Here is a 26,396-nt window from a genome sequence, read left to right as displayed (position 1 = left end):
TTTTTGACTGCAATAGCCAAAGTTTCTGACAATAAATGTTTTAGAGAAGCGATGTGATCTTGTCATTTTCATTCATGCTTGATCGATCAATGACGGGCTTTACAAATCCTTTCATAGTAACACTACACATGGCTACAGTATATCCCCTAAACTGATGATGGTGTATTTAGGCCAAGAGGCCTGCACGAGGGCCCTCGTTGATTTCAGAGCTTCTGTGGGTTTCAGCCATTAAGAGTTTATGTCGCCATCTAGTGTCCGAGCTCCGTCAGCACAGTGTCTGCCCTTTGCTGCTGCAGTCTATGCATCTGCCTGCTGTATATCTAGAGGCATAGATGTGTGTGTGTGTGTGTGTGTGTGTGTGTGTGTGTGTGTGTGTGTGTGTGTGTGAGAAATGAATTATTTATACTTAATCAGCCTACCTATTATTATTAAAACGTGTCACAACTTTAACAATTAAGGTAAAATCTTATTTCTTCAGTAATAATAAAAATCTCTTTTTAGGATATACAAATATTTTAGCGCTACAGAGAAAGTATAGAGATATTATAGTAATGACAAATGTAACAAATATTATAGACGAAGCCTTTTTGAAGTCATGGCACAGCCAAAATCCAGGATAATGATCACTTATTGTTGTTACTATTATTACCTGTATTCACATTAAGACATATATTTCGGTTACACATATTTTAGCTAATTCTGCTTTCTTAATAATAGCTTGATTTGTTCAAGAATTAAACGTACGTCGAATTATTGAGTTTCCATTCATGTTTCGCCAGTCCTTAATTTCTTGCATATGTAAACTTTCCTCTGTTCTTGTTCGTTTTTTTTGCTGATTGGAATTCAAATTTCGTTTCTAAAATGCCTCTTCAAATTTTGAAACACATTATCCAATTCATACTCACATTTATTGATTAATACTCAATCGAAAATCAAAATGTAAAGGGTGCAGTCTGTTTTTATTTGTGAATTCATTCACTCAGCCCTCACATGACCTGTCCTCCCGGGAGAGGTATGTTTTTTTTTTCATTTTGTGTTAAAAGAATAAACGGAGATTTGTCCTCATTTTAGAACAAAAAAATGACAAAGACAATCTACTCGTAAACGCGGGATGTGAACGAGAAGTTGTGATGTGACTTGTGCGTGTGAGAGAGCTTGTGGAGAGGCCTGTTAATCCGCCGCCCAAACAACTCAACTCAACGTCACACGTCTTTTCTCTGGTTGTCAGTGTTGATATTTGGCCTGCTACCAACAATGTCATACTGTATTGTTGTATTATAGAGTTAATATGATCCAAATGTTCTCATCACAATCACATCGACATATATACCCATAAACAGTGTGAGCGAGAGGGCTAAAGGCTTAATTCACATAACCTGAAACCTACAAAATATCATATTCCCGATTTTTCATACTTTTGTTTCATACTTGAACCGGGTCATGACACTGACCGGCAGGCTGCTGGTTCAATGGTCCTGTCCGGTTGGTTTTGAATGTGAAGCATCGGTTTATACCATTTTAAGAAAAGGGTCATTTGTTGCACCCTCGGGTGAGTGTCACCCTCTCAGCTCATTGCACATGTCTGCTACGAGCAGGGCGATTTAAAGAACAATAGCAGGCAAGTTCGTCGTCCTGCTCAGGAGCACTTACAGGCGATGGATGGGCCTTCAAAAACACAGGTAATCATTTCAGAAACTTGAACTGGTTCTCTGTAAGCAGGTGGGCTGCGCTCACTGGTCCGCTGCTTGGGAACGATCGGGGTCACGTTGGTGTAAATATTCTTCCACTTTGTTGAGTCCATTTAGAAACCTTCCTCTGTAGATCCTGCATGTGGTGTTTCCTCTGTTGTTCGGTGTCATTGCTCCCCCTAACAGCCAAACAGGTTAATGCACCTCACTCCAAAAGGTCCCGTATGCAGGCCTGAAGCGCTACTATGAATCCGTAACAAACAAACAACTGTTAAAAGCCAAAATAACATCTATAATATCAGATAGCTTATATAATATAATATGACATTAAAGCTTTGCTTACATTGTCGTCTTCTGTGTGTGTGTGTGTGTGTGTGTGTGTGTGTGTGTGTGTGTGTGTGTGGGTGGGTGATGTTGAACGTTGTGCAATGAACTTCAGACAAAACGAAAGTCTTTATTTGTGAATCAAACACAGTTCACAGGAAAAATCAAAACAAACAAATAAATCTGCAGTTGGCGTTGACACAAAGTGAGCTCTGGATATTTTCACCGCCTGACAAACTGCACAAGCAGCACATTTAACTCTGGATGAAAATGTTCTGTTCATTTACATTTGTCTCTGGCGCATTTTATTTAATGACTTTTTCCCCTATTTGTTGCTCACACCACGTATTGCAAATGTATTGGATCCATTTTTGTTGCACTTCTATCGCCACCCTATTTCAGAGATATATGACACAACAACATTTCCAAATATTATAACACAGCTGGAGAATAATAGCGAAGCACAATCACACTTTGAAATGAAGACAGGTAGAGTGATGGATGTGTGTTTAATTTGAAACCTGCTGCCTTTTAGCGCTTTCATCCCATCTGCTTGACAGACATTCGTGGACGAATGCGAGGTTGAATTTGTGAATCCAGAGAGTTTTATTAGGTTTTTAAGTTGTTTTATAGCTGCTTTAGTTGTAAACCCCCAATAGTACACTGCTTCCGGAGAAGCCCCCCCTCCCACCTCAACCCCCAGCTGCTGTCTGACTCCACCATCTTCTTCTTCTGTTCAGTGTCTTTGCACTTTGATGACGTGAAATATTTTAGTTCTCTGTTGTATGTTCAGATTATTTTCCTCCATCAGTGTCAAATTTGTACTTTTATGAAACTATACTTTACTTTAAATGACATGAACCCTGTTTTGTAGTTTTGTACAACTAATACAAACAGTCCATTATCAATAAACCCAGCCTGGGATGCTTTTTGTCTTCATCAACATCATCCTGTGTTTCGCTCATTTTTAAATACATCTGTTGTCTTAAGGGTCACTTTTCATGTTGAACTCTAATAAACAGACGGACGTTGCAGTGATTACCCAGAAAAAAAGACTTTATTTTTAGTAATTAATACGTTTGCAGCATGCTTCCTCTTGATAAACACTTTCCATTCATCATAAATATAAGAAAAGAAATATGGTATTGTTTGGTTTCCTCTTGAACAATTTTCTTTGAAGGCATCATCCACATGTAAACACAGAGTCGATTGAAACCTGCTGTTATTCTCTTATTGATTTACAACTCCTTTAATTCATAGACAAACTTTTAAAATGTCAATGAATAGTGTTTACTTTTTTTTTTGTTTACACCAGTAATTCTAACAAACTTTGATATAGATGAAGCCTATTTCCTATTTTTACACAAAATGAAAATTTCATCTGTGGCTTCAACTCTTCAATCATGTAAATATACCTGTAATTTATTTCAAATGTTACATATCGGGCCCTTAAACTGTAAATCTTAACCGGCACATTTTACCTACATTTTAGAAAATGTTCCCTTGTGAAATGAGCTGAGGGAGCAGGAGAGTCAGGAGGCGCACACAGACTTTCAGGCAGTTAAGTTAAACCACATTCCTCCTGAAGTGTCGAAGGAAAATTCAGGGAAACCGCGAAAACTGCTTTTATTTCTTTGAATCCTCTTTAGCTGTCATATCACGCAGTGACTGTTCTGCTCTGTTAAATCTAGATGTATTTTTATGCCTTCAGCTTCTACATTCTCTGCTGCCCTGAATGAATATTATACATTATTCTTCTGAGATCTTGTGCTGCAGCCATAAGGCCGCATGGTTTTTATTTCCTCCCTCTGACTTTATTTATTACATCTGAAGCTTTCAACGACTCAAAAACGATGGAGCAGCCTTGACTTTCATGTCTACAGTAATGGCAACAAAACCAAAGAAAAGGTTTGATTAACCTGTTTTAGCCACAGAATTAACCCACCCTTTAAACGCACACTAACATATTTTTATTTGGATGAATTAATAGTTTCGCACTAATAAGTCAAAGTGGATCTAAAAAAAGAAATTAAAATGTAATTTGAATATATATATATATATTTTTTCTTATCATGATGACCGGCTAGAGGTCAAGGTTTAGCAGCTTTGTGTTCACACACAGCCGACATGCTTTCAGCTACTCGATCACAATGGAAACTGTCTCACTTATATTAGTGGATTAATGCACATTTACTGGCTCTGGTTAAACCGTGTAACCCAATATTTTTGAGCTTGAAGCAGTTTGAAACCGGTGCTGGGAGATGTAGCAGGAAAGGAGGTTTAATGTGACAAAGTGGGCCACTCCTGCAGCCTCGGCCTACATGCTGACACTGCGTACGAGTGGCTGAATTACGCACAAAAGAATAAATATATGATTGTCGTCTAATTTATAATGTAAGCCTATTTTAATCTCAAAATGACCAACAGTTTCACACAGGAATAAAACACCTTTGAGTGAAGCTCAATCCGTTGAAGTCCAACAGCAAACCACCTGGGCAGAGTGAAATATTACACAGTCTCCTAATGCTTCCCTGCACATGACAAATTCACAGGCTTTGATGTATGAAAAGTGAATTTGGACCAAATTCTAAAAGTGGCTGCATAACAGGATTAGTGATATGTGACACGTGTGCCCACTTACTCAGCAGTGATGACAAATGAAAATGGATTGGAGTGTGGGAAATAGCCCGTGTCCAAAGCTTTATGTTGGGCGATGCAAAGACTGGAGCCCCTTCCTGTATTATTCATAGCCTATAAACGACATCTGTATGTTTACATTAGACGTTAAACGCGTATACATCAGCTGATTACCCTCATGAGCTTCATTCAGGCTGCTTCTGGCTTCAAGTTTTTAACATTTTTATGTCTGCAGGAGGTGGCGATTAAAGCACAATGTGCACGAGTTTTGGTGGTTCAGTGGAAGCACACGTGATAATTAAACATGTAGACGTTTTAAACTTTTACGCGTATAAACACATGAAAGCAGCCTGCAATTAAACAAACATTTTGGGCATAATGAAGTCTGCCGCAGGGTCCTGGAAATGCTGGTCCGAACAAACACATAGCAAACCATCACAGATAACCAGGCTGTCTTTACAGGCTGTTTTGTAAAGACAGCCTGGAGAGAGACATTGTCTTTTTTTGTCCCCGGGTGCCAAACTGGACTGACAAAAGCATGACTGGCATTACTGCGCCACTTGTGGACTAGATTAGTCTATGTACAGCCAGAGGAGCTATATTAAGTTCACAGAGAGAGAGAGAGACGACGAATTTATACCTGCCATTGGCTCAGTGATGAAATAGATTCAATTGATTAAAATAGCCTCCAAAATAGCTTGACGCATGTGCGGTGCAGGCCCAAATTCATCAAAGCCACCAAGTTCTCCAGTTTAGCCTGTTAAATGTTATTTGTGGCACAAGGATTAAGCCTTACATGCAAAGTCTAAATCGTGTTGCCTCGGTCTAAAAATATGATCATCGTCTTTAAAATGTCTGAGGCGTCTCCGCAGAGGTTAAGGTTAGGGTTAAGGTGAGGGTTAGGTTTAAAAAAACGATCTTAAATTGGCAGTTCACGCAGCTTGGCGTGAAACTGGATGTAATTCTCAGTTTTGGTCTACCTTGGTAATTTAACGACGACAGTCTCCAGGCAGATAGAAGCAGCCCCGCAGAAGCTCTACAATGAAAGAGAACCCGTGTTTAAAGTCTTCAGCTCTTCCAAAACAGCCTAAATTGGGTCTGAGCAGAATTCCCTCTCAGTATTTTTCCTTCCCCATACAGCCAAAGGTCTACTTTATAAACTCATTGACTCATATAGCCTACACGTTGAGGCGTAGGCTATCTGTCATTTTGTGCCAGTGGTCACATGGCTTTGGCCCTCAGGAATGGATAGAGATGGATCCCCACGTCAGCTTGTACGTCTAAGGATTTCTGCTCCACCAGTCTGCCTCAAAGTGACTGGAGCGCAGCGCCGCGGAGGAACTATGCGCGGATTATTATAGGACGTTTCCAACAGCAGAATATGGATTTTGATGAGCGGATCTCTGGCTCTAACATGTATTTACCGAGCTGCACTTACTACGTCTCCGGAGCCGACTTCTCGGGTCTCCCTCATTATTTAACCCAGAGCCAGTCCTCTTGCCCCATGACATACCCCTACCAGTCCTCAGCCCTGCCACAGGTCCCGTCCGTGAGAGATGTGGCTTTCAGAGACTATGGGATTGATACCTCCAGTAAATGGCACCACAGCAGGGGGAGCCTATCGCACTGCTACACTGAGGACATCGTGCACAGGGACGGCTGGACGAGCCCGACCCCACGGGGGGGAGAGATCCTGGTGAAAGGCGGCTCCAGCGCGAGCCACTCCAGCTCCAGCTCCAACCCGGCGCACGGCTTCTATGGCAGCGTTGGCAGGAACGGCGTCCTGCCGCAGGCGTTTGACCAGTTCTTCGACACAGCCTACGGGGGCGCGGAGAACAGCACAACACCGACAGCACAAGCGGCAGACGCGGACAGACACGCCGCCAAAACGAGCCCCGCTCCGGCTCACCCGGGCTCGGACACGGCGGAGAGCTGCAGCCCCAAGTCGTCCTCCGGTCACAGCGAGGAGAAGCAGAGCAAGAGCAGCAGTGAGTAGCCCAGCTGAATGCAAGAAGGAGAGAAATCTAACGCGTTGCTCTTAAAGCTTTTTATATGCTGTTTTATAAGCACGTAAGGTTTATGGAGGGCCTGCAGATTTACCCTATAACAAAACTATGTTATAAACGACAAGATCACGTGCTTGGGATTGAAATTGGCCGTGAAGACTTTGGCGTTAAGCTTGTCTTCCAACATTTCAAACAAGATCCCCACTTTTTTCTCTCTCCATATGTGTGCTTAAATATCCTTGTATGGTTGGCCTGTAAACGTCCTTTATATGCCAAATCACTTTATAAAATACTATTTAAATAACAATCTAAACATTTGAGATGCAGCATAAATCTTCCATATTTATGGCCATGTTATTATAATCAGTTTGTTCATCATATATTTTTCTTAAATGGATATTTTTGGTTTTATAATCTGGTTTATTCTGGGTTTACTGAAGTGGCATTTTAATTTGATTTTGGACCAGATTTAGGCTTTAAACTCTGCTCCTTTATTCACAAATTCGCTGGATTTTGCGAGGATTTAATCCACCGAGATGCTTTCCATGAGATGTGCCTCACCAACACTGAAACAACAGCTCTTTACGCTCAGTGAAATCAAAAGCGGACAACACAAGCATATCAGATACATGATACTCGTGACTGTGTGGTTTAGGCCCACGCCCTCACTCTTAAACCCCAGCCTGTATGGTTTTACAGATATCAGTGAGTTTTCACAACTTCCGACATGCAATCCTTCATGCCCAACATGCCCCACTATCAAGTCCAGTCTTTGTTTACAAATCTCGGTCCTGAAGGCCTGAGAGGAGGGAAACACTTGAACTCCAAAGCTCATGTAGACCACCACCGCTGCTGCTGCTTCAAAGCAGGAAATAGACTAATGATTTCATGATTTGCAATGTGTCTATAATATCTTATGTGGTGACCTTTTTGCCTTTTTATGTCTTTGTCTTCCAGGTGGCCAGAGGACGCGCAAGAAGAGATGTCCATATTCAAAGTATCAGATCAGGGAACTGGAGAGGGAGTTCTTTTTCAGCGTTTACATCAACAAAGAGAAGCGTCTGCAGCTCTCGCGGATGCTCAATCTGACAGATCGCCAGGTCAAAATCTGGTTTCAGAACAGGAGGATGAAGGAGAAGAAACTGAACAGAGACCGTTTACAGTACTACACCACAAACCCCCTGCTATAAAAAAAAAACTGAACAAAGACTGTCACTGGCATGCAGCCATGCAGCCCCCCCATCTAGACTACACAGCTACATCTTACCTGGACACGATGGCGAGTTTTTCAATATGCCAGACTTCATAAAGAATTCTACTATTTATACACTACTTTGTCATTAAACAACGTTGGCTCTATTATTATTATTATTATTATTATTATTATTATTATTATTATTATTATTATATAGGCCTGTTATTCTGCTTTCCCGACCAATCGACAATTTTCCAAATTTTAAAGTGTATGCTGTCCTTAAGCGGAAATGCAGATGTGTCTGAATTTTACTTCATATTATTTAATAATACGCACGGCGATGACTGTACTGCAATTTAAAAAGAATCTCTTAATTTCTCCTTTAGATTTTAATTGTTTTCCCAACTTTACGCACGCACACGCAACTTTTGTGGCCAGAAATCTTGACATCAAAACTACTGTTCGTGTTTCCTTCTTTCTCAGTCTTTTAACTTTATTGTACAAATACAACTCCGGTGACGGGAAACCATTTCGTGTGTTTTGGAATTACTATCAGACCTCACCTGACACTGTTGATACACGGTGATCAACTGCAACTGATCAACATTACTGGTCAATGCTGCATTGTTAGAGAATGAGTTAAGTTATAATCTGACACCAGTTCGTCCATTTCATGCATTTTAAGTCTGATATTCAGGGATATTTTACATCTGCGCTTGACCCTCAGTACAGGCGCTTTGTTGAGCTCTTGGCCGTAAAGTTGGATTCTTCTCGAAGGCAAACCGCTGATAAAAGAGAATTAATCCCCCCCAAAATGAAACATAATCCCATATTTTGTTTTATATGCCAGCACGTGGATCGTATCAGACGCATGATATGTAGGTCCTATGGTTTTTTTTTATTCCCTCATGGCTGGAAATGGGATCCGCTGCAGTTATTATTTGATATCCATTACAAAAGGTTCATTCATTTCTGGGGCGACGTGGAAAGGCTGATTTTTGACCTAACATGGCTGTTAGGCTTACTGAAACAATCCTGACACTTGTTTGAGCGCATGCAGATGTAACATGCCGCCTCTTTGCCAACAATATATATTCTCATCACCGACGATATTCATTTCATCCACCAAAAGTCAGCCTATGTTGACCCATCAGGCAGTGACATGGGGTAAATAAAGTGGTGGAAGAACTCCAGATCTCTATTACCATCATCACTATCTGTATGGTTATTTATTTATTATCTGGAGTGGTTTAATCCAAACATCCTACATCTGTTTGATACTAAATAAACAAACTATGGATTTAGGTCGTGATGATTTATGTTGCAAAGGCAGGCAGAATGAAGCAGGCCCACATAAAAAGATGGGTAAAAAAAAATGGGTTCAGGTGGCTTTACATCCACCACCAGGCCCCTGAAAGCGACTTGAATGGCCTGCCATAAGCTAATAAGGGCCCTGATGCCTTCCTTATATCGTGCATCCTGTGAGGCTCCCAGGAATTCCGCTTTGATTGCTGCACATCCTCCCAGTTGCTCCAGTAACTTGGCCATAAAACGCGGATTCGTCTGGAGCATTTGGAGTGTAGTGCAATAAAGCGTCTGAGACCAAGGTTATTAACTGTGACTAAGGGGCTGAAAAACAACGGCTGGGAGCATTAAAGCTTGTGTCCACGGACCTTTCCGCCGTCATTTGTTTCAGCATCTTACCGCGGCAGGAATATTCTGCTGTTTGTGTTGTGCTGCAGCGCGGGCCTGCTGTCTTCGCCCACTGGGTGGCGCTCCTCAGATCAATGTCATTGCCGTGAATTGAGATATAAAAGAAGTTTTGACTCAACGCTCAGCTACTTTTAATATGTCACCACCTCAGGATTTCCTTGTTAAGGTAGGCATAACATTATCACGTGCATTGTGTGACTACAGAGGGTTTCTGTGTGGGTCTATTTTTTTTGTCCCCGTTTATCTCAGTTCATCTTCATCTGAAAACGTTTTAATTTAAGTTGCAGATGTCATGATGTGATGGAAGCATCACTGGCAAAACTACTGAAAGTAAACGGTGCAAGAAAAGACGTTCGTTTCTTTGAGCATCAAATTTAATCGCAGGTTCTCGGGTTGCAGTTTTGCAGACGTTACAGGCCTCGAATGACTAATGCGCACTAAGAAATAAGATCACTAGGGCCTATGGTCCAAACAGTTTGTGGCTCACTAACCTTTCTAATCCCCCATACAGTTTAAAAATTGAATTATGCTTCATTTTATAAATACTGAATTGGATTTATGGTATTTAGTCGTTATGTAAACATGTGGAAATGAGAAAACTTGGATTGTCTCACAGACAATAGTTAGTTTGGTCACTTTGATACTAAGATGCAGCTTTTTGTAACTGACACAAAACAGTCAGTATGGCATTTTCATGAATTTCTTTAAAAAAAAAAAAGTTTAATTGAATTAATAAAAAAAAAAACAAGTTTTATGGGAATAATATTGTAAGAACAGCTCACCCACAGCGCACACTGAAACATCAGGAAATATCCAATAGGGTTAATGATTATTATCATTCATTGAGGCTAGACTGCAGCAGGTTTGACGCCATATAAAATGGCTGTACATAACTCTGATTTCTAGACTTTATGGCTCCAGACTTATAAGAAAATGGAGGTAACCGATGTTGTATTTCAGGGTAAACCCACCTTTGGAGACGTTTTTATGCTGACCTAAATCTGTAGGCCTGTGTTATAAACTCATTGATTGACGGTCTTCTGAGGAAGCATGGGCTGATGTGTTTCTGACTTTTTATTTCATTTTAAATATTGTAGCAGTCCAGTGGAACGATTTGTGTTCCAGTTGTTTGCTTATTTGATGAGAACCAACCAATGTCCAATTTTTCTTCACTTGCACGGCTTGCATTACAAAATGTTCCATGTCACAGTATTGGTCTTATTTACTTTAAATTAAGACTAAATTAACCCTTAAGTTACAGATGCGCTTTTGTACTTTGCATGCTATGCAACCATTTTTGTTGTTGTTGTTGTTGTTGTTGTTTTCTGGCTGAATCACGGTTACTAGTTTTTATATTTAGCTCCAACTCAGATGCGTCGGCCTGTTGTCGCAAACATTTGATGAAAAGGACAAAAACTATAAAGAGAGAGACGTTGAACATCTTCCATATATTTGAAAAACAAACTTAAAACTGCTTTAAAAGGCGCGTTGAGCATTTTATTCGTGGGCAGAACGGATATTAGGAGGTGTTGACTTGAGATTAAATTTAAATTTAAAATAATTGAGATTATGTGTGTGTATAGACCTCATGAGTGTTTAGTGAGTAAATACGTGGAGAAACTCTCACAAATTCCCAGTGGTTCTTTAAGGAGATAAGCGAGATTAACGAGTTCTAATGTAATCTATCGGTATCCAGTAACGTACTACATTTCTTGCAGTCTTGCCAGTTTTAGGTGAAATGTTGTTCCACTGTGGCGCTTATACTTCAGCGTGTCTGCGTGTCACCTTTTTTATACATGCTCAACAGAGCCTTTGCAGTAAAAGGTGTCTGGGCGCAATCATGGCATTTGCACCCACAATATTCACACCACAATCAGATAAGCTCGAGGGCTCTAAAGGAAGTGGCTTTGCGTTGGTTTGACCAGCAATGTGGCCTAATGAAACACTGTCGACGCTGCTGTTGGTCAGCCCATGAGGAATTTTAAAAAGTAGTCCAATAATAATCACCAGAGCAGCACGGGAAGGGTTAAGAGTCCCTCGACCGAAGAGTCACACAGGACCTTTTGGATTTTTGATGCACCCTGTGCTTCTCAGAGGCACCTCTCGAACCCTTCATTTTTACAGTGCTGTAAAAGTGGCCATAAAGCTATGCATTGTACATAATTGTTCGGGACAGCTTTCAACAACCGAGTTGTCAAATGGGGGTTGTTGTTGTTCAGGCAGCTCTGTGCGTATAGGTGGTGATCGAGGCTCAAAATGTGAGATCCAAAGGAGATTTAAAGATTTTACCTAAAAACCATATGATGCACCACTTCCCCCCCACAATTTTCTCTTTACTTAGCCTAAAACAAAATATATGACACAGCGGAGCTGCCCGGCCGGACTGGGAGGAGTCTGTAGTCGCCTGGTGTTTTAATTGGCTGCAGGCTACAGTGAGAAGCGTGAGTATCAGTAATTATTCAGCAATGTTTTGCACAAGAAATGTCAGCCAGAAAGGGCTATCTTCATCCTCCGTCAAATTATACCACAACGATGACATGCCCCAACAACCAAGCTGGAAATTCGTTTTTCGTGGACTCCTTAATCAACGTGAGAACCGACAGTGGTTCTTATTACCAAAGTAACGGGGTGTATTTGCCACCGGCGTCGGAATATTCATATGGACTCTCCGGTGGCTCTTGTTTCCCGGGGATCGGTAAGCGCAACGAGCCAAGCACCCCTTCTTCTGCTCCGTATGTTCAAGGGATGGAAACGTGGCTGGAAACGTCGAGATCCTGCCGGGTGGATCAGCCCAGCGGCCAGCATATGGCTCAGTGTTCATTCTCGCCGGGTATAAAGGAGGAGAGCGCGTACTGCCTTTACGAGTCTGACAAATGTCCTAAAGGAGCAACAGTAGATGACATTTCCTACTCGACCGCATCATGCCCGGTCACCGGCAGCACCTTGCCAGTCCCCGGCTACTTCCGCCTGTCTCAGACGTACGCGTCCTCCAGGCTTTACCACGATGTGCAGCCAAACATGAATCACTTCACTCTGCAACGACCTGCCCGCTTGGACAGCCAGCCCTCCCAGCCCCAGGCTGCCTCTGCTGAGCCGGAGCGGAGGGAGAGCCACGAGGAGGCGCCTGTCCCCGCGCCCTGCGCCCCGGCAGGAGAGGAGGACAGCCGCCTCTCCTCGGAAAGCTCATCCTCCCCTGAGCCCGCTGAGACCTGCGGCGCGGAGTGTCCAGAAAAGCCCGTGAAAGGTGAAGAGTACATTGTAGAAATATGTTGCACAAATAGCATAAAGGGCATGCGCACATCATTTTTAGGCTTCCATTGTTTTTTAACCAATGATTTCAAACCACCGAGGGATGCGTGAGTATTAGTGCTGGTTTTTGCTCTTTTAGAGTATTCATATTTATGTCAGCAGTCAGCCACTCACAGGTGTGCGTTTATCGGGTATTTACCGGTTTATCTGGCATGAGGCGAAATTGAACGTGACTTATCCAATCAGAGCAGAGGATCAGAGCTATTGTGCTTCATTAGTTGTTTTTTTTGGGATCACAAATAGGCTGCTGTAGCTGTGCTGTATTAAAGTGCCATTCAAACAGGCCGCACGGATTTATTTTATATGAAGTTTTGATAATTAATCAATGAATTATTCTTGTGTTGTCAGGGTTTCTTTATTATCTAATTTAAAGCTACAAAAAGGTCAATCCGGTCTCGTCAATTTGTCCTGTGCAGGATTCTGATGTCAGTTGTCCCCTCATCAAAGACACAGGCCTCGCCATAATTTCAGCAGACTGTGCAGGCTGATGTTTTATGTCTTAATAAAGGTGCAGTTGGCTACAGGCTGCTGTGGTTAAGGCTGCTTAACGGGGCACATAGAAGTTTCTGTTAAAATGCTGAATTGCAGCAATATGAGATGTCCACACAGATATGTGGCTGTGCGTAAAATGGTAGTAAAATCAAATAGAAGACAGAAATCAATCATTATAGGGGTGTTTATACTCTATGGACGTGTAGTAGATGTCAGTTCAAACAGTATAATTTATATACTAAACCCTATTTTCAGTAGTTTACAGTAAAAACACAATTTTATTAAGTGTGTCAGGTTTTGTTTATTTTGTATTTTATTAGTCCATCATTTCTAACAAAGATGTGAGGTTTCCCTCCAGTTATGATGTTTGTTTTTGTCACACCTGTTGCCTAATGTCCTGTCTCGTTTCCCTCGCAGGAGATGGAAAAATGGAAAGTACGGCTAACTGGCTCACAGCTAAGAGTGGCCGAAAGAAGCGCTGCCCCTACACCAAGCACCAGACTCTGGAGCTGGAGAAGGAGTTTCTCTTCAACATGTACTTGACAAGGGAGCGTCGCCTGGAGATCAGCCGCAGTGTGCACCTCACTGACAGGCAAGTCAAAATCTGGTTCCAAAACAGGAGGATGAAACTGAAAAAAATGAGCCGGGAGAACAGGATCCGAGAGCTCTCCAGCAACTTCAGTTTCTCATGAGACTGTCTGCGTCTTTGGCGCCCTCCTGCAGCCATGACAAGGGCGCCTGTGCAGAACCCCCCACCCAACTGTGAGAATGTCCATGGAAAATAGGACCCTACTGCTAACTTATTGATTGTTGTTCTTTCTTATTTTTCAACGTCTCTTTTATTTCATCGTGGATATGTATTTATAAATGGCTACATTTGTAACGTTGATCCATTGTGTTGAAAATGTTCAGAATGTGACCACAATGTTTCAGAGCTTCAGGCTTGTACATATTGTATATTCAACCTGAGTGAACCATTGGACTTTGCATGCTGGACTGACCCTTGGGATACCTGTGTTACAGTTACATGTCGGTCTTTATGTGACATCTAAAGAACCCAAGAGGTCTGATGAATATTTGCACATTTTGCTGGTCAAATTAATAAAACCATCCCTGCAACTGCAGACTTCTTATTTCATTCAGAGAAGTAGACTGGGAGCTGCGCGGTGTTTAAATCCTGAAGCTGGCACAGGTACAGTGCGTGGTGCTAATGCCTTTGTGTTTTGGACTGAGTCCGCTTTGTGCACAGTAAATATTATTACAGTAGTGGAGTGTGTTGTTCTACATCCTTTAGGCCTGTAATAGATGTCTGGCGGATGTCTGTGCACACTTCACTTCTACATCAGATTTAAATGTAAACCACACAATGAGTGGAGAAGCAGTCTTTTTTTAAATTATTGTTTTTTCAAATGTATTTAAAATTATGAACAAGTGGGTCCTTGTTGCAAAAACGAACACACATTTTTTTGAAATGGTAAAATGCTTAATTTTAAAGTCCGCGTAACGACGCATGTGGACTAAAACAGTTCAAAATGTTGCGAAGCAGTTTGAGAATCGCCGCACATTTCAGACCCTGAATAAAATCTATCTGAGCATTGTCTTTCGCGCCTTTACAGACTTATCAAATTGTTACAGGTAGCCCTGTTTATACCGAGAAACGACATTATTTTCACGCCTTGAAAACACTAAAAACACGTTAGCACAGATATGCCTGAAGAGGAGAGCGGGCTGTGGAGTGGTTTAGGTAGTCTCATGTTGTTGGGCTATAATATTTCTCCCACAACACGAAACTGCCTTGATTACCTCAGTAAAACTCGTCGCATCATGAAAAGTGAATCACGATTAATTACTGGTCGAATTTATTAATAATTTGGAGCAGGCTGCTTCCAACACATAAAGAAATGATTATTCCAAAAAGTGCAATAAAGTGTTTTTATTGTGCGTAAAAAGGAACTCTTCATATGAGTTTTGTCTTTCTGTGTCATTATGAAGCAAAATTCTGTTTTTAAAAAAATGTATATATCTGGACATGGTTACATTTAATCTTAGAAGTGCACAGTTTTCACCATGCCTACAATTTAAGACTTTAAGACTGAAGGTTTTTGAGCGTCTCTGTGTGATCTAAACAGCAGGAAGTGAAGATGCAGGCTGGGGTTAAAAGAAAGGATTAGGGCTTGTATATGTCCAGGAGAGGAGGCGAGGACAGACAAGGCCTCGGTTATGATCATTGCAGTCTGCCAGTTGCCTCGCCGTAGGAAATGCCGGATGCGTCTGCTTGCGCCAGAGAAAGGACACAAAGGCTGAGCTTTATTGGTGATATTTAACTTAGACAGCCAGGTTGTAACCTTAAGAAAAACAACCCAATTGCCCGTGATAAAAAGGACTGTTATATAGCACCCAAATAACAGCACCCCACTTTCCGTTTTAGATTGCCTTCAAAGTAGACCTACAACCCTGCGGACACAGCAATGTGCACCTTGGAAACTGTCCCTTAATATGTTTGGATATTATAAACTCCAGTGATGCTTTAAAAACATCTCTGCTTGTTCTATCTTATTTGAAAAGTCTTGTTTTATATTCCGGCCACTAACAAGAACCAGAATTTTCATTCCCAAAGTAAGAGGTTTATGGAGGTCATTAAATTATTGCACGTTTTATTTTGGAGAATAAATAACCTCTTTAGGCTTTTATGAATTTACATTTTTTTAAGGGAAGAGGTTGTTTGGTGATTTCGCAAATGGAGGCTTTAAAGTAATATTCCCCCTGCTCCCCTCTATCTCAACTATGTTCGATTACACCAACATTAGATCTCTTGACAAAAAATCTTAACGTTTATTGCTTATAAAACGTAATATTTCCCAATAAAGGCGCGGGGAATTTGCTATTAAAATATGGTGGGGGAAAATGGTGGCCATTTACTTGAGCAGCAGGCTGATTTATTATTTATTGTTCTGTCCCACGGTCACGTGTTTGGGGCGCCCTATCCAGTCTTGGGCATGGTTCAACTTGCTGGACGCATTGAGCCCCTATAGCTGGTGCAGGAACGCAGCACTTTATATGCAATGAATGTGTTTTTTCTAAACATTGCAGGACTGTAACGCGCTGTTTTTTTGTTTTTTGTTTTTTTTTGCTGTTGCATTTTTGCAATGTCGACGTTGGGAACGAGCTATTATGTTGAGTCGCCTGTTCTTCCCGAGCAGGAAGATATGGCACCGAGGTACTCATCAGCTGCAGGGGTGGAGCAGACGATGCTCACCGAATATGGCGGACACGAGTCTTTCCCTTTGCAGGGGAAATCTTCTATTTTTGGCGGATCTTGGAGTCCCATCTCGGCCCACCCTCCGAACACAGCCACTCCGACCTATATACATCACCATTACACGAGCGGGGACAGCGATGGCATGTTTACGCGCTCCTGGGCGTTGGATCCGGTCTCCGCGTCCCTGTGTTTGACGGGATTGCCATCGGCAGCCATGCATTATGAGATAAAACCCGAGCCTCTGATTGGGAGCGCCGAATGTACAACTTTGGAGACGCACACACCTCTTTTGTCTGACATTGGAAACGAAGCGTCCCTTGCGAAGATTCCCTGCGAAACCACATCCACGTCTAAAACCACTGAAGAGAGCTCGTCAGCAGAGGGGAAGAGGGAGATAGATGCAAGTAAGCAATGCAGTGTTTTCATTTGATCTCGCTTTATGGACTCATTTGGGTGAATGGGAATGGCATTAATGGCTTGAGGATGTGGAGGGATTGTTTTGGATGTCATAGGCCTGGCTTAGTATAAAATGGGCGTATATTTTTTTAAATAGAAAATATTGTTTAGGCTCGAAGAGAAACAATAGTGTGAATGACATGATCTTCTGCAAAAAATAAGATATGCTTATTCTTCAAGGGGATTGACGCACTCCAATGTATCGTTATGCTAAATTTTCAAAGGAATTTGCTATCCAATCATTACATTGCTCAGTTCAAAGTGAAAATAAACCAAAATGATTTCTTTACAAATATGCCAGGAGTAGCATGTCCTTCCCAAACTGTAAAGCCAACAGACCAGACCTTGTTTTTGAATTCTGAGAGCATTAACTCTCCTGTCTCATGGTTTTGACCCCCTGTTTCCAGATGACCCATCGTCCAACTGGCTTCACGCGAAGCCCACCAGAAAAAAGCGTTGTCCATACACAAAGCACCAAATCCTCGAACTGGAAAAGGAGTTTCTGTTTAACATGTACCTTCCTCGGGATCGCAGGTTCGAAATAGCGAGGGTCCTGAGTTTGACCGAGAGACAGGTGAAAATCTGGTTTCAGAACCGCAGGATGAAGATGAAGAAGGAAAACAAAGACCGGCGGAGAGACAGTTAACTGGTTTTTGGACTGATGGTGGATTAGAGCAGGAGGGGGGAGCAGGGGGAGGGAGGGGGGGGGGGGGTCTGTCTTTAATATTCCTGACCTGTTACACATGTTGTTGTAAAGTTTGTGTTGTTAAAAATAATGCTGGATGTTTCTTTTTCTACCCAGTGTTACTTGTTTGTGAGAGGACTCGTCCGAATTTAGATATGTGTTGTATTTGGCGCACAGAAATAGTTCAACTATAGAGCATTTGTTATTTGCATGAGAGTATCCCTGACTACCTGAATGTCTTTCAGCTACCTATTTGCATTATTTAACTTATTGTTTTTGCAATCTAGATGTTTTTTAACCGCGAGGTTTTGATCCATTTGTGAAAACACTGTGCACACTTAAAATACCTCGTCGTTCCTGGTTTCATCCAAAATAAAGAGTAGTTTGTATAGCACACGAGAAACTTACCATGTCTTATTCATTTGTCATCATTTTACTTAATATTAAAACAAACAAACCCAGCATTTTAACAATATGTATATTATAAATTAATAAAACACTAAAACTTACTTTTATTAGGTCCACTATTTACATTTTCAAAACTATTTCGACAAAATTAGAATTTTCACTTCTGTCATTGAAAATGAATTGCAGTGAAAAACCTGCTTTTATTTCAGGAAAAAGGATTTTAAAAAACAGACTTTTTACTGCGTCTTCTGGTTTGTAGCCATCGACGTTTATGGCGCAAACAACCCAAATAAGCCACAAAAACTTCCCAAGGCCTGTCCACATTTTTACTCTCTCTCAGAAAACCTTTTGCCAACCTTTCTGGCATAAAGATGCGTTTCTAATAATAATATTTATATATTCCAATAATATTATTGCAGAAATGAGAGAGGAATCGTTATTTGATTGTAATATACCAGAAACTTTTGTGATCCTGTTTAACAAAATATTAAATATTAAATGGAAGGATGAAATGCAATGACTTGAATTATCTTTGGATATCTTTGGATCCTTCGTTTTAAAATATTTCACAGAATTGAAATCCGCAGTGTGGATCGCAAACCAACAACACGCAGCGACGAAACAATTAAATATACAAAGTCACGAAAGAGTGCGAGCAAATTAAAGAAATATCAAAACACACTTCAGTATTTATAGATTGTTGTGCGCTTAATAATTGTCTGAATCGCAGCATGTGTGTATGCATTACTTTGCAGGACATGTTCGGCCTTTGAACGCCCCACAAACTGGACTAGATGCCCTCGTGCAATAAAACCACAATCACAGCCTCGACTGTTTATAAGGTGCGAAAACAGCAAAGCATGTAGAGGCTCTGTGACAGCAGTAAACCAGCATTTCTAATGGGGCTCGGGCTAACAGTCAAATATGTGATATTGTTGTAAGATAGGCCTGGAGCACTGGCACACACACACACACACATACAGGGGAGAGGTGTAGGCTATGGCAGGATTTACAGATGGGTCTGTCTTAAAACGTCTAATTACTTTACAACCGTCTAGCAGCAATTAGACTGTCTCAGAGCAGAAACATCCGTTTGTTGTTTTGTCTCAGCAGACACACACTGACACCAACAACATGGTTCACACACTGAAACAATTCCCGAATCAAATAAACAAATTGCATCACTTTATTTTTGGTGAACGAGTAGAAAATGACACTGTTAAAAAAAAAAAAGGTTGTTAAAAGAAAACAAACCCCCAAAACTTCGATTAACAAACGCCTCCGTCCTGATGGGGGTGTCGGTGCTCCTGGCTGAGCTGGGTGCTGCTGAGCTCTGAGCGCCAGCAGGTGGAGGCAGCGGCTCATCTGAGGAACCGTGCTCGTGATGTGATGCGTTCACGGCACACCAAGACCACTCCCCATGTGTTACAGACCTGCACCAGTTGTGTCGTTTTCGTCGTAAATCATATGATGCTGCTGCGTGTTCTGTTTAATTTTTATCGTCAGCTGCGGCATGAATTGCTCTTTAAAGATCTTTATTTAATTAAAGTGGGGTTTTGTTTGGGCCAGAGGGTTCCTTTACATTTTACTACAGTCTGTCAAATGACTCCACCTTGTGCTTTGGAACAATTTAGAGGAATATCTGTGAAAATCACACGTGGCTGCATGTGTGTTCCAATAAATACTCACAAATCAGAGATTAGACTGATACAAATATTGATATGAAATGTTGTACATAAAAGGCAAATATATGTGTGAGTGAGCACATATGCCTGCAGATAATTTGGGCCGAAGTGCTCTTCTGATCATGATTGAGGTGACTTGATGACTCACACACACATACATTTTCATAGGCATGTCATCACTTCCCTTTTTCCAGGGGCTGGATTGGACCTCTCTGGACCCCCACAGAGCGATGAACTTGAGGTCCTAAAAAGTGAGAGATACCCTAAACCTTCCCTCCCTTCCTAGTTTCCCCCCAATATCCCTCCCAACCTCCCTCCACCTCACCTTCTTCCCTCCTCCCTCACCCGGAAAGGTCACCCACATGCAGCTCATTAAGTCTCGTATTCCTTTTTTGGGAAAACTGCAAAGATTAAGGTCGACTGATATTCCCATTTTTCAAAAGCATGATAAGATCACATCACACAAACCCTCAGCGAAGCCTCTTCAGTCAGAACAGTGTTGTGCGTAGATGGCATTCCTGTCTGATCCCCATGAATGTTTGGATGGATATCCTCCATGCAAACAGCCATACGAGGAGCTATGCTGCAGAAAAACAGAAAGTGGCTTGGATGTTGCCTGCGGTGACCTCTCATGACCCCCATACATCAAACCTCATGACACCACCGGTGACAGAGGAGGCCACAAGTGAACTCTGCAGGAGAAGTTCAGGGGAGTAAAGTCATGAGCACATGGGGAGTCTGTTTCACCCACTTATCCTCGCTGCCAACAGTCTGTTGCTTTGGATGAATCCAATAGTGAGGCTATTTCTGTGACCTCTGTGTTGAGCCATGCGGATACTGATTCAAATCCTTCCTAAAACCATGTTCATGTACATGTTTGCCTTGAACATACACTGAGCAACTTGAATCAAAGAGGCAGAGAACTGACAGACAGGCAGTTTGTCTCTTTGCGTAGGTGGAAATACTCTTTTTCTTCTTTTGCTATGATCCCATCTTTTTCATTACTTTCCCTTCTTTGATTTTCCGAGAGACAAAAGAAAAAGGGGCCCAGAATGACCATATGAGGAATTTTATTTTTTCAGCTATCACTATATTTCTGCACATGTCGTTTGATTTGCGGCCCTTTAACGCTCTTGAAGTATCTGTCAAATCCAGGGGGCTCAATAAATAAAACTGTAATGTGCAAATCCTGTTGTGAACACACTGCTTTGTTTCCAGGACGCACACACACACACACACACACACACACACACACACACGGCTCGACGCTAAATGTGTTTTCCAGAAGGACTACATGGCTTGAGTGTATTTTTTTCTCCTTCCACTTTTCCCCCCTCAGGCAGAACGTGATGTGGTGTGTGTGTGTGTGTGTGTGTGTGTGTGATATAAAGCAGCGTTAATGACGGAAACAACATGTGATAAACACTTTTATAAACACTTTCAATCATTTCACGAACTATAATTTCAAAGTGTTGCATAACCTCGCTCATACAAAATGTGTAATAAATGCGTAAAAATGTGTTATTGCAATTCAATACATTTCACATGAAATAAGACATCTTTTACACACTGAAAAACAAAAGGAGACGCTCAGTTTGTGATTGTTCAATTATTTATTTTTCAGTCTTGTTGAACATTTGCATCACACTCACCTTTGATTAAAATATTTCCACCACACAGTACAGGATAACATGGTAATTGGAATATTTCTGTGTTGAAAACAGTTCAGTGAGTGGCGGCAGGTTTGGCCTTGCTTTGCCTCCCAGATGTCCCTCGTTGTCTCAGAACAGACGGGAAACGCGCAGCTCGTCCAGACACTCGTCTTCTGTCTGCGTTCGTTCAAAACAAACAAGCAGCAAAATGTGGCTTCATGTCTGTAACAGCTCCGAGCAGCAACAGCAGACATACATCAACATGTAGTTTCAGTGTAAAATATAAAATGTTCAATATGTCTCAGCGTGCAGAGTTCAGGTTCTATTGTAGAGGTTAATTTGTTTTCCAGAAAGCTCTTTGTTCTCTTTGTATCATTGCTCTGTTTCTTCACCTGTGTGGACTTAAATCTATGCGCTCTGACCAGATTAACACTGTTTATATAGACCATAATTTCTTATTGCATTTAATGAGAAGAAATAGTAAAATATAGAGCTTAGTTTAGGAAATAATTTGCAGAAATAACCATAAATGCTTGACAATGAACTACGTACAGATGGATTTTGTTTAAATGTAAAGTAAATTAAATTAATTTCAGTTATTTATCAGTCACATTATAGCCTAATATTATCATTATAGGCTATATTAGGGTATTGTTCATTCACAAGATCTGTTTTATATTTAGAGTGTATTCTTACAACATACATAACTGTTAGTCAGAATACACAGTTATATGTAGTCAAATCAAACATTTCAAGCAAATACGGTAAAAGTGAATTATTGTAGAAAGCGAACAGGCCACGGAGAGACGTGTTCTCAGAGAGAAAGGTATGAATGAGACTGAATGGGATTTCTGCTGAATGCCAACACCCACTCACCTCAGCAAACAATTGGTGCTATGTAAAAGCTGCTCCGTTCGTTTCTATACCACTAACCCAGTCCATTCCTCTCCTCTGTGTTTATTTTCTGTGCCAGTATAATCCTTTTTGCAAACGAAAAAGCGGTAGAGTTTCGTCTTTAGATGGATTTCTGATTTATTATCGAGCGAGTGAGCAAAAAAAAAAAAGAAGCTTCGTGCGTAATGGCCGTGCGTCTCATCCAGTGCTTCCAAAGAAATCCCTCCATTTCTAAATTGAAAACTTCTCCTACAGCCTATACCTAGAGAGTGGTTGTCCCCTTCCTGGCCATATATGATCTAAGGGAGTGTTAGATGGTTTAAATGTGTTCTTAGGGCAGGGAGCTGTCAGACCTTTTGGCGAGAAAGATTGATCACGCGCAGGCTACCAGGGCTCTTTGTTTAGAGCCCGAGCAATAAACAGCCTTCAGATCCCCACCTTTCCTCCGCTTCACACTACAGTGGCAAATCATCTCCACTCTGCGCTGTGTTATAACCAATAATCCTGAAGTATGTGGATGATGGCTTAGGTCAACATTATCCCTATAGGTGAAATAAAGTTAATGAAATGGGATGTGAGGCAGGGAGCTATAAACTGTAAAATGGTGACAAATGCCTGTTAAATAACCTAAAGGCTTTTTTACATTTACACAAAATATTGTTTTTTCAGTATATTTCCTATAAAGACTTCAATGATACAGTTACACATAATGACATAATGTATTGGGCAGATTAGTGAGCTACAGATCACATTGCGGCAAAATTAACTAAAAATCACATTGAAATCTACTAAACACTAATTTCTCTCTCTCTCTCTCTCTCTCTCTCTCTCTCTCTCTCTCTCTCCTGTGGTGTGTGTGTGTGTGTGTGTGTGTGTGTGTGTGTGTGTGTGTGTGTTGGGGGAGGGGTGGACATGTTGTTGGATGTCTGGTGCAGCTTCTTCTCCCTCTCCAAGCAAAACCTTCAAGAAAGTCTCAGGATTAACGCCTTGGCACTGATAACGACTGTGGGCGTCGTCGCGTTATGAGACACAAATATGACTGCCTGACCGCTGATATGATTTGTGGAGTGCCACGCTATAGAAATAAACGCACATAGGACACACACACAAGTACCAAGACTCACTCGCGCGTACCCGCACGGCAGACTGCGTGGACGCGCAAAGAAGGCACGGCTTTTGGGTGCATATTCGGGGTGGGGGATAGGGGGGTGGTGGTGAACAAACTGACCCAAAAAATGTGTAAATAAAGCAAACCCTACCCCCGGAATGAGGCGTTACCCCTCCGACTTTCTCGATCAATCACAGGGGACAGTGGCTTCTTTTGATAAAAACCCCAAATTGTCATTGGGCAGATGCAATCATGTGACAAGCAGCACGGTCTAATTCCAACCATGTCCTCGTGAAAGCAATAGTTTATGGCATAGAGGTCTATACGACTATATCCAGTTTAGTCCTTTATGGAAATAAACTGCTTACTAATCAAAATTAACTGAAAAATCAGCGAGTGTTCGAGACAAGAAGGAGGAGATGAATTACGAATTTGGGCGAGAAAGTGGTTTCATCAACAGCCAGCCGTCGCTCGCTGAGTGCCTGACATCTCTCACTAACCCTGTCGGTGATGCATTTCAAAGTTCATCAATCAAGAGCTCGGCGCTTTCACAGGCGACACTGATTCCTCCTCCTTTTGAGCAGACCATCCCCGGCCTGAACCCGGGCATCCACCCACGCCACAGCCGCTCAAAGCAGGCTCTGAGAGGCTGCAGCCCGCTGCAGGCTGCGTCCCTGCCCCCGGAGTACCCGTGGATGAAGGAGAAGAAAAGCATCAAGAGAAACCAGACTGCTGCTTCTGCTGCTTCTGCTGCTGCGACAACGGCTGACTCCTCTCCACTCTACTTCTCCCCCCAAGGCAAGACATGATGATTAATAACCTCCATGTAAAAGGCTCCTCATTGTCTGAGGATTCCCCCTCTGCAAGAAGCTGCATCCCGGGCCCTGTGCAGCGTGGGCGTCCCTCTAAGCCAGTATAGGATTTTGATTTAAGCATGCTTAATCTCATCAAGTAACGCACTGACTTGTGATGCAGTGTACGAGTGTTAATGTTTGACAGTAATGGAGAGTGATAGATTATTCTTACACGGGCCGGCAGCTGGCATGTTCATTAATCTTCACCCTCCGTCCTGTCCTGTCCACGCAGACCCATCATATTCTGCCGGGGGCCCATAAATCTTCCCAGTCCCGGTGCTTGCTTTGCCTCAAGTTTCCCCCCTAGAGCTTGTTTTCCACCACACACACACACACACACACACACACCTGTGCTGCTGTTTTATTTTTAATCGCCAGCTTTTCTGTGATTAAAAAAAGTAATCTTTTGGTTTATTTTCTTAGGTTCACCAGAGGTCCCAGAGGGTGGTGTTGGCGGTGGAGGGGCATCCCGGAGGCTGAGGACCGCGTACACCAACACCCAACTTCTGGAGCTGGAGAAGGAGTTTCATTTCAACAAATACCTGTGCAGACCGAGGCGCGTGGAAATAGCTGCCTTGCTGGATTTAACCGAGAAGCAGGTGAAAGTGTGGTTTCAGAACAGGAGGATGAAGCACAAGAGGCAGACCCACTGCAAGGAGAACCGGGACAGTGAGGGGAAATACGCGTGCCTGGACGACGGGCCGGAGGACGAGTTTGAGCAGGCGGCGGACGGGACGCTCCTGGAGAGGGAGAGGTATTTCCACCAGAATACCTTGACTTCACAGCAGTGTCACAACGGGCACAATGGAGACAACCAAAGCCCGACTGTTACGCATGTGAACAGCAATGAGAAAAATCTGAAACATTTTCCAAACCCGGCACCCACTGTTCCCATCTGCGTGTCAACAATAGGCCCGGACAATGATCAGTCCCCGGGCCTGGACGTGTCTTTGCAGGATTTCCACATTTTCTCATCCTCCTCCTCGTTCTCACCAAGTTTGTCAGATTCCACACAAAGTCCCTTGCCTTTATCATCCGAAACGTTTGACCTTTTCTCAGAAACACTCACAACAATCGACCTGCAAAACCTGAGCTACTGAAATATTTCACCATGTTTTATTTGAATCCAGACACTTTGTGTGCAGTTTATATACTCAGTTGTAGCGTTGGGTTCGGGGGGAAATTAATAGATCTCACAAATAAGGTAAGTTAAAGCAAAAACAACAAAGCTACTATTGAGCCTGTATGGGCAGTTTATTAGGCTGCCAGAGGACGATACACAGTTTATTTTTATATGGATTTTGACTATAACTGAGCAGAATATATTTCTTGAAATAAAACTTTACATTGATTGGAATCAGCAGCGCCATATTGTCTTATTTTACAATAAAAAAAAGTTGGGAGAGCTTATTGATTTATGCCTAGGCATTAAAACATATGCATATATTGTATTGGCCATAGGAGAAATGAATTATGTTCATGCATAATTCATAACAGTTTCTCACAGTATTCAAATAAGAAGAATATAAGATGTTTCATTTAAAAGCCACAGGATGTTTTTTTAAATTATAGTCATGTGTTCAGCATGAAGACACTATTGATTTTACAATCTCAAACTTCGACAAATAAAAATAGATGCAGTGAACACAGAGCACAATGAAATACGAATAAAATGCAGGTGATATCAGTGTAAAATTGTATATTTGTAACAGTTTTTATCTTTTAGGTGAAATATTTATTTCAACGTGACCGTGGTTCTGGTATAGATCTCGGTGATTTATCTGACCAGAGAAAAGAAAAATGGAGGATTCATTACCTCCGCATGTTTAAACCCAGAAAAAGAAAATTTGCAGTGAGAATTGCCTGCTAGGAGTCCCAGGCCAAAAACTATGACTTTTCTTGGCTCTCTAATTAAATTTTATTGCCTATAAAACTCACAGCACTGAGAGAGCTTGTTTATAGCCTGATCCGCAACGTAATGCAATCTTTTTGAATTAAGTATTGCCCCTTAAGCCTTATTGGGGGGGTTTT

The 26,396-nt window shown here is 41.8% G+C and overlaps 4 protein-coding genes across 4 annotated transcripts; all 4 read left to right on the top strand.

Moving 5' to 3' along the window:
• The first annotated feature begins 6,030 nt into the window (after window positions 1–6,030).
• Window positions 6,031–7,845, top strand: hoxa11b (homeobox A11b). The gene is made up of 2 exons (XM_070911982.1): window positions 6,031–6,637; window positions 7,613–7,845. The coding sequence occupies exons 1-2, from the start codon at window positions 6,031–6,033 to the stop codon at window positions 7,843–7,845; spliced, it is 840 nt and encodes a 279-aa protein (XP_070768083.1).
• Window positions 7,846–12,044: 4,199 nt separating this feature from the next.
• On the top strand, window positions 12,045–14,056 carry hoxa10b (homeobox A10b). The gene is made up of 2 exons (XM_070912165.1): window positions 12,045–12,805; window positions 13,768–14,056. The coding sequence occupies exons 1-2, from the start codon at window positions 12,045–12,047 to the stop codon at window positions 14,054–14,056; spliced, it is 1,050 nt and encodes a 349-aa protein (XP_070768266.1).
• Window positions 14,057–16,510: 2,454 nt separating this feature from the next.
• Window positions 16,511–17,725, top strand: hoxa9b (homeobox A9b). The gene is made up of 2 exons (XM_070912210.1): window positions 16,511–17,027; window positions 17,487–17,725. The coding sequence occupies exons 1-2, from the start codon at window positions 16,511–16,513 to the stop codon at window positions 17,723–17,725; spliced, it is 756 nt and encodes a 251-aa protein (XP_070768311.1).
• Window positions 17,726–23,930: 6,205 nt separating this feature from the next.
• hoxa2b (homeobox A2b) lies at window positions 23,931–25,704 on the top strand. The gene is made up of 2 exons (XM_070911533.1): window positions 23,931–24,309; window positions 24,798–25,704. Exons 1-2 carry the CDS (start codon window positions 23,931–23,933, stop codon window positions 25,463–25,465), a joined length of 1,047 nt encoding a protein of 348 aa, XP_070767634.1. The 3' UTR covers window positions 25,466–25,704.
• The last annotated feature ends 692 nt before the right edge of the window (window positions 25,705–26,396 follow it).

This window comes from Enoplosus armatus, chromosome 9, assembly GCF_043641665.1.
Source record: "Enoplosus armatus isolate fEnoArm2 chromosome 9, fEnoArm2.hap1, whole genome shotgun sequence".
Classification (NCBI taxonomy): Eukaryota; Metazoa; Chordata; class Actinopteri; order Centrarchiformes; family Enoplosidae; genus Enoplosus; species Enoplosus armatus.
The sequence above is the reverse complement of the archived record's forward strand: the minus strand, read 5'-3'. Positions and strand labels throughout refer to the sequence as shown.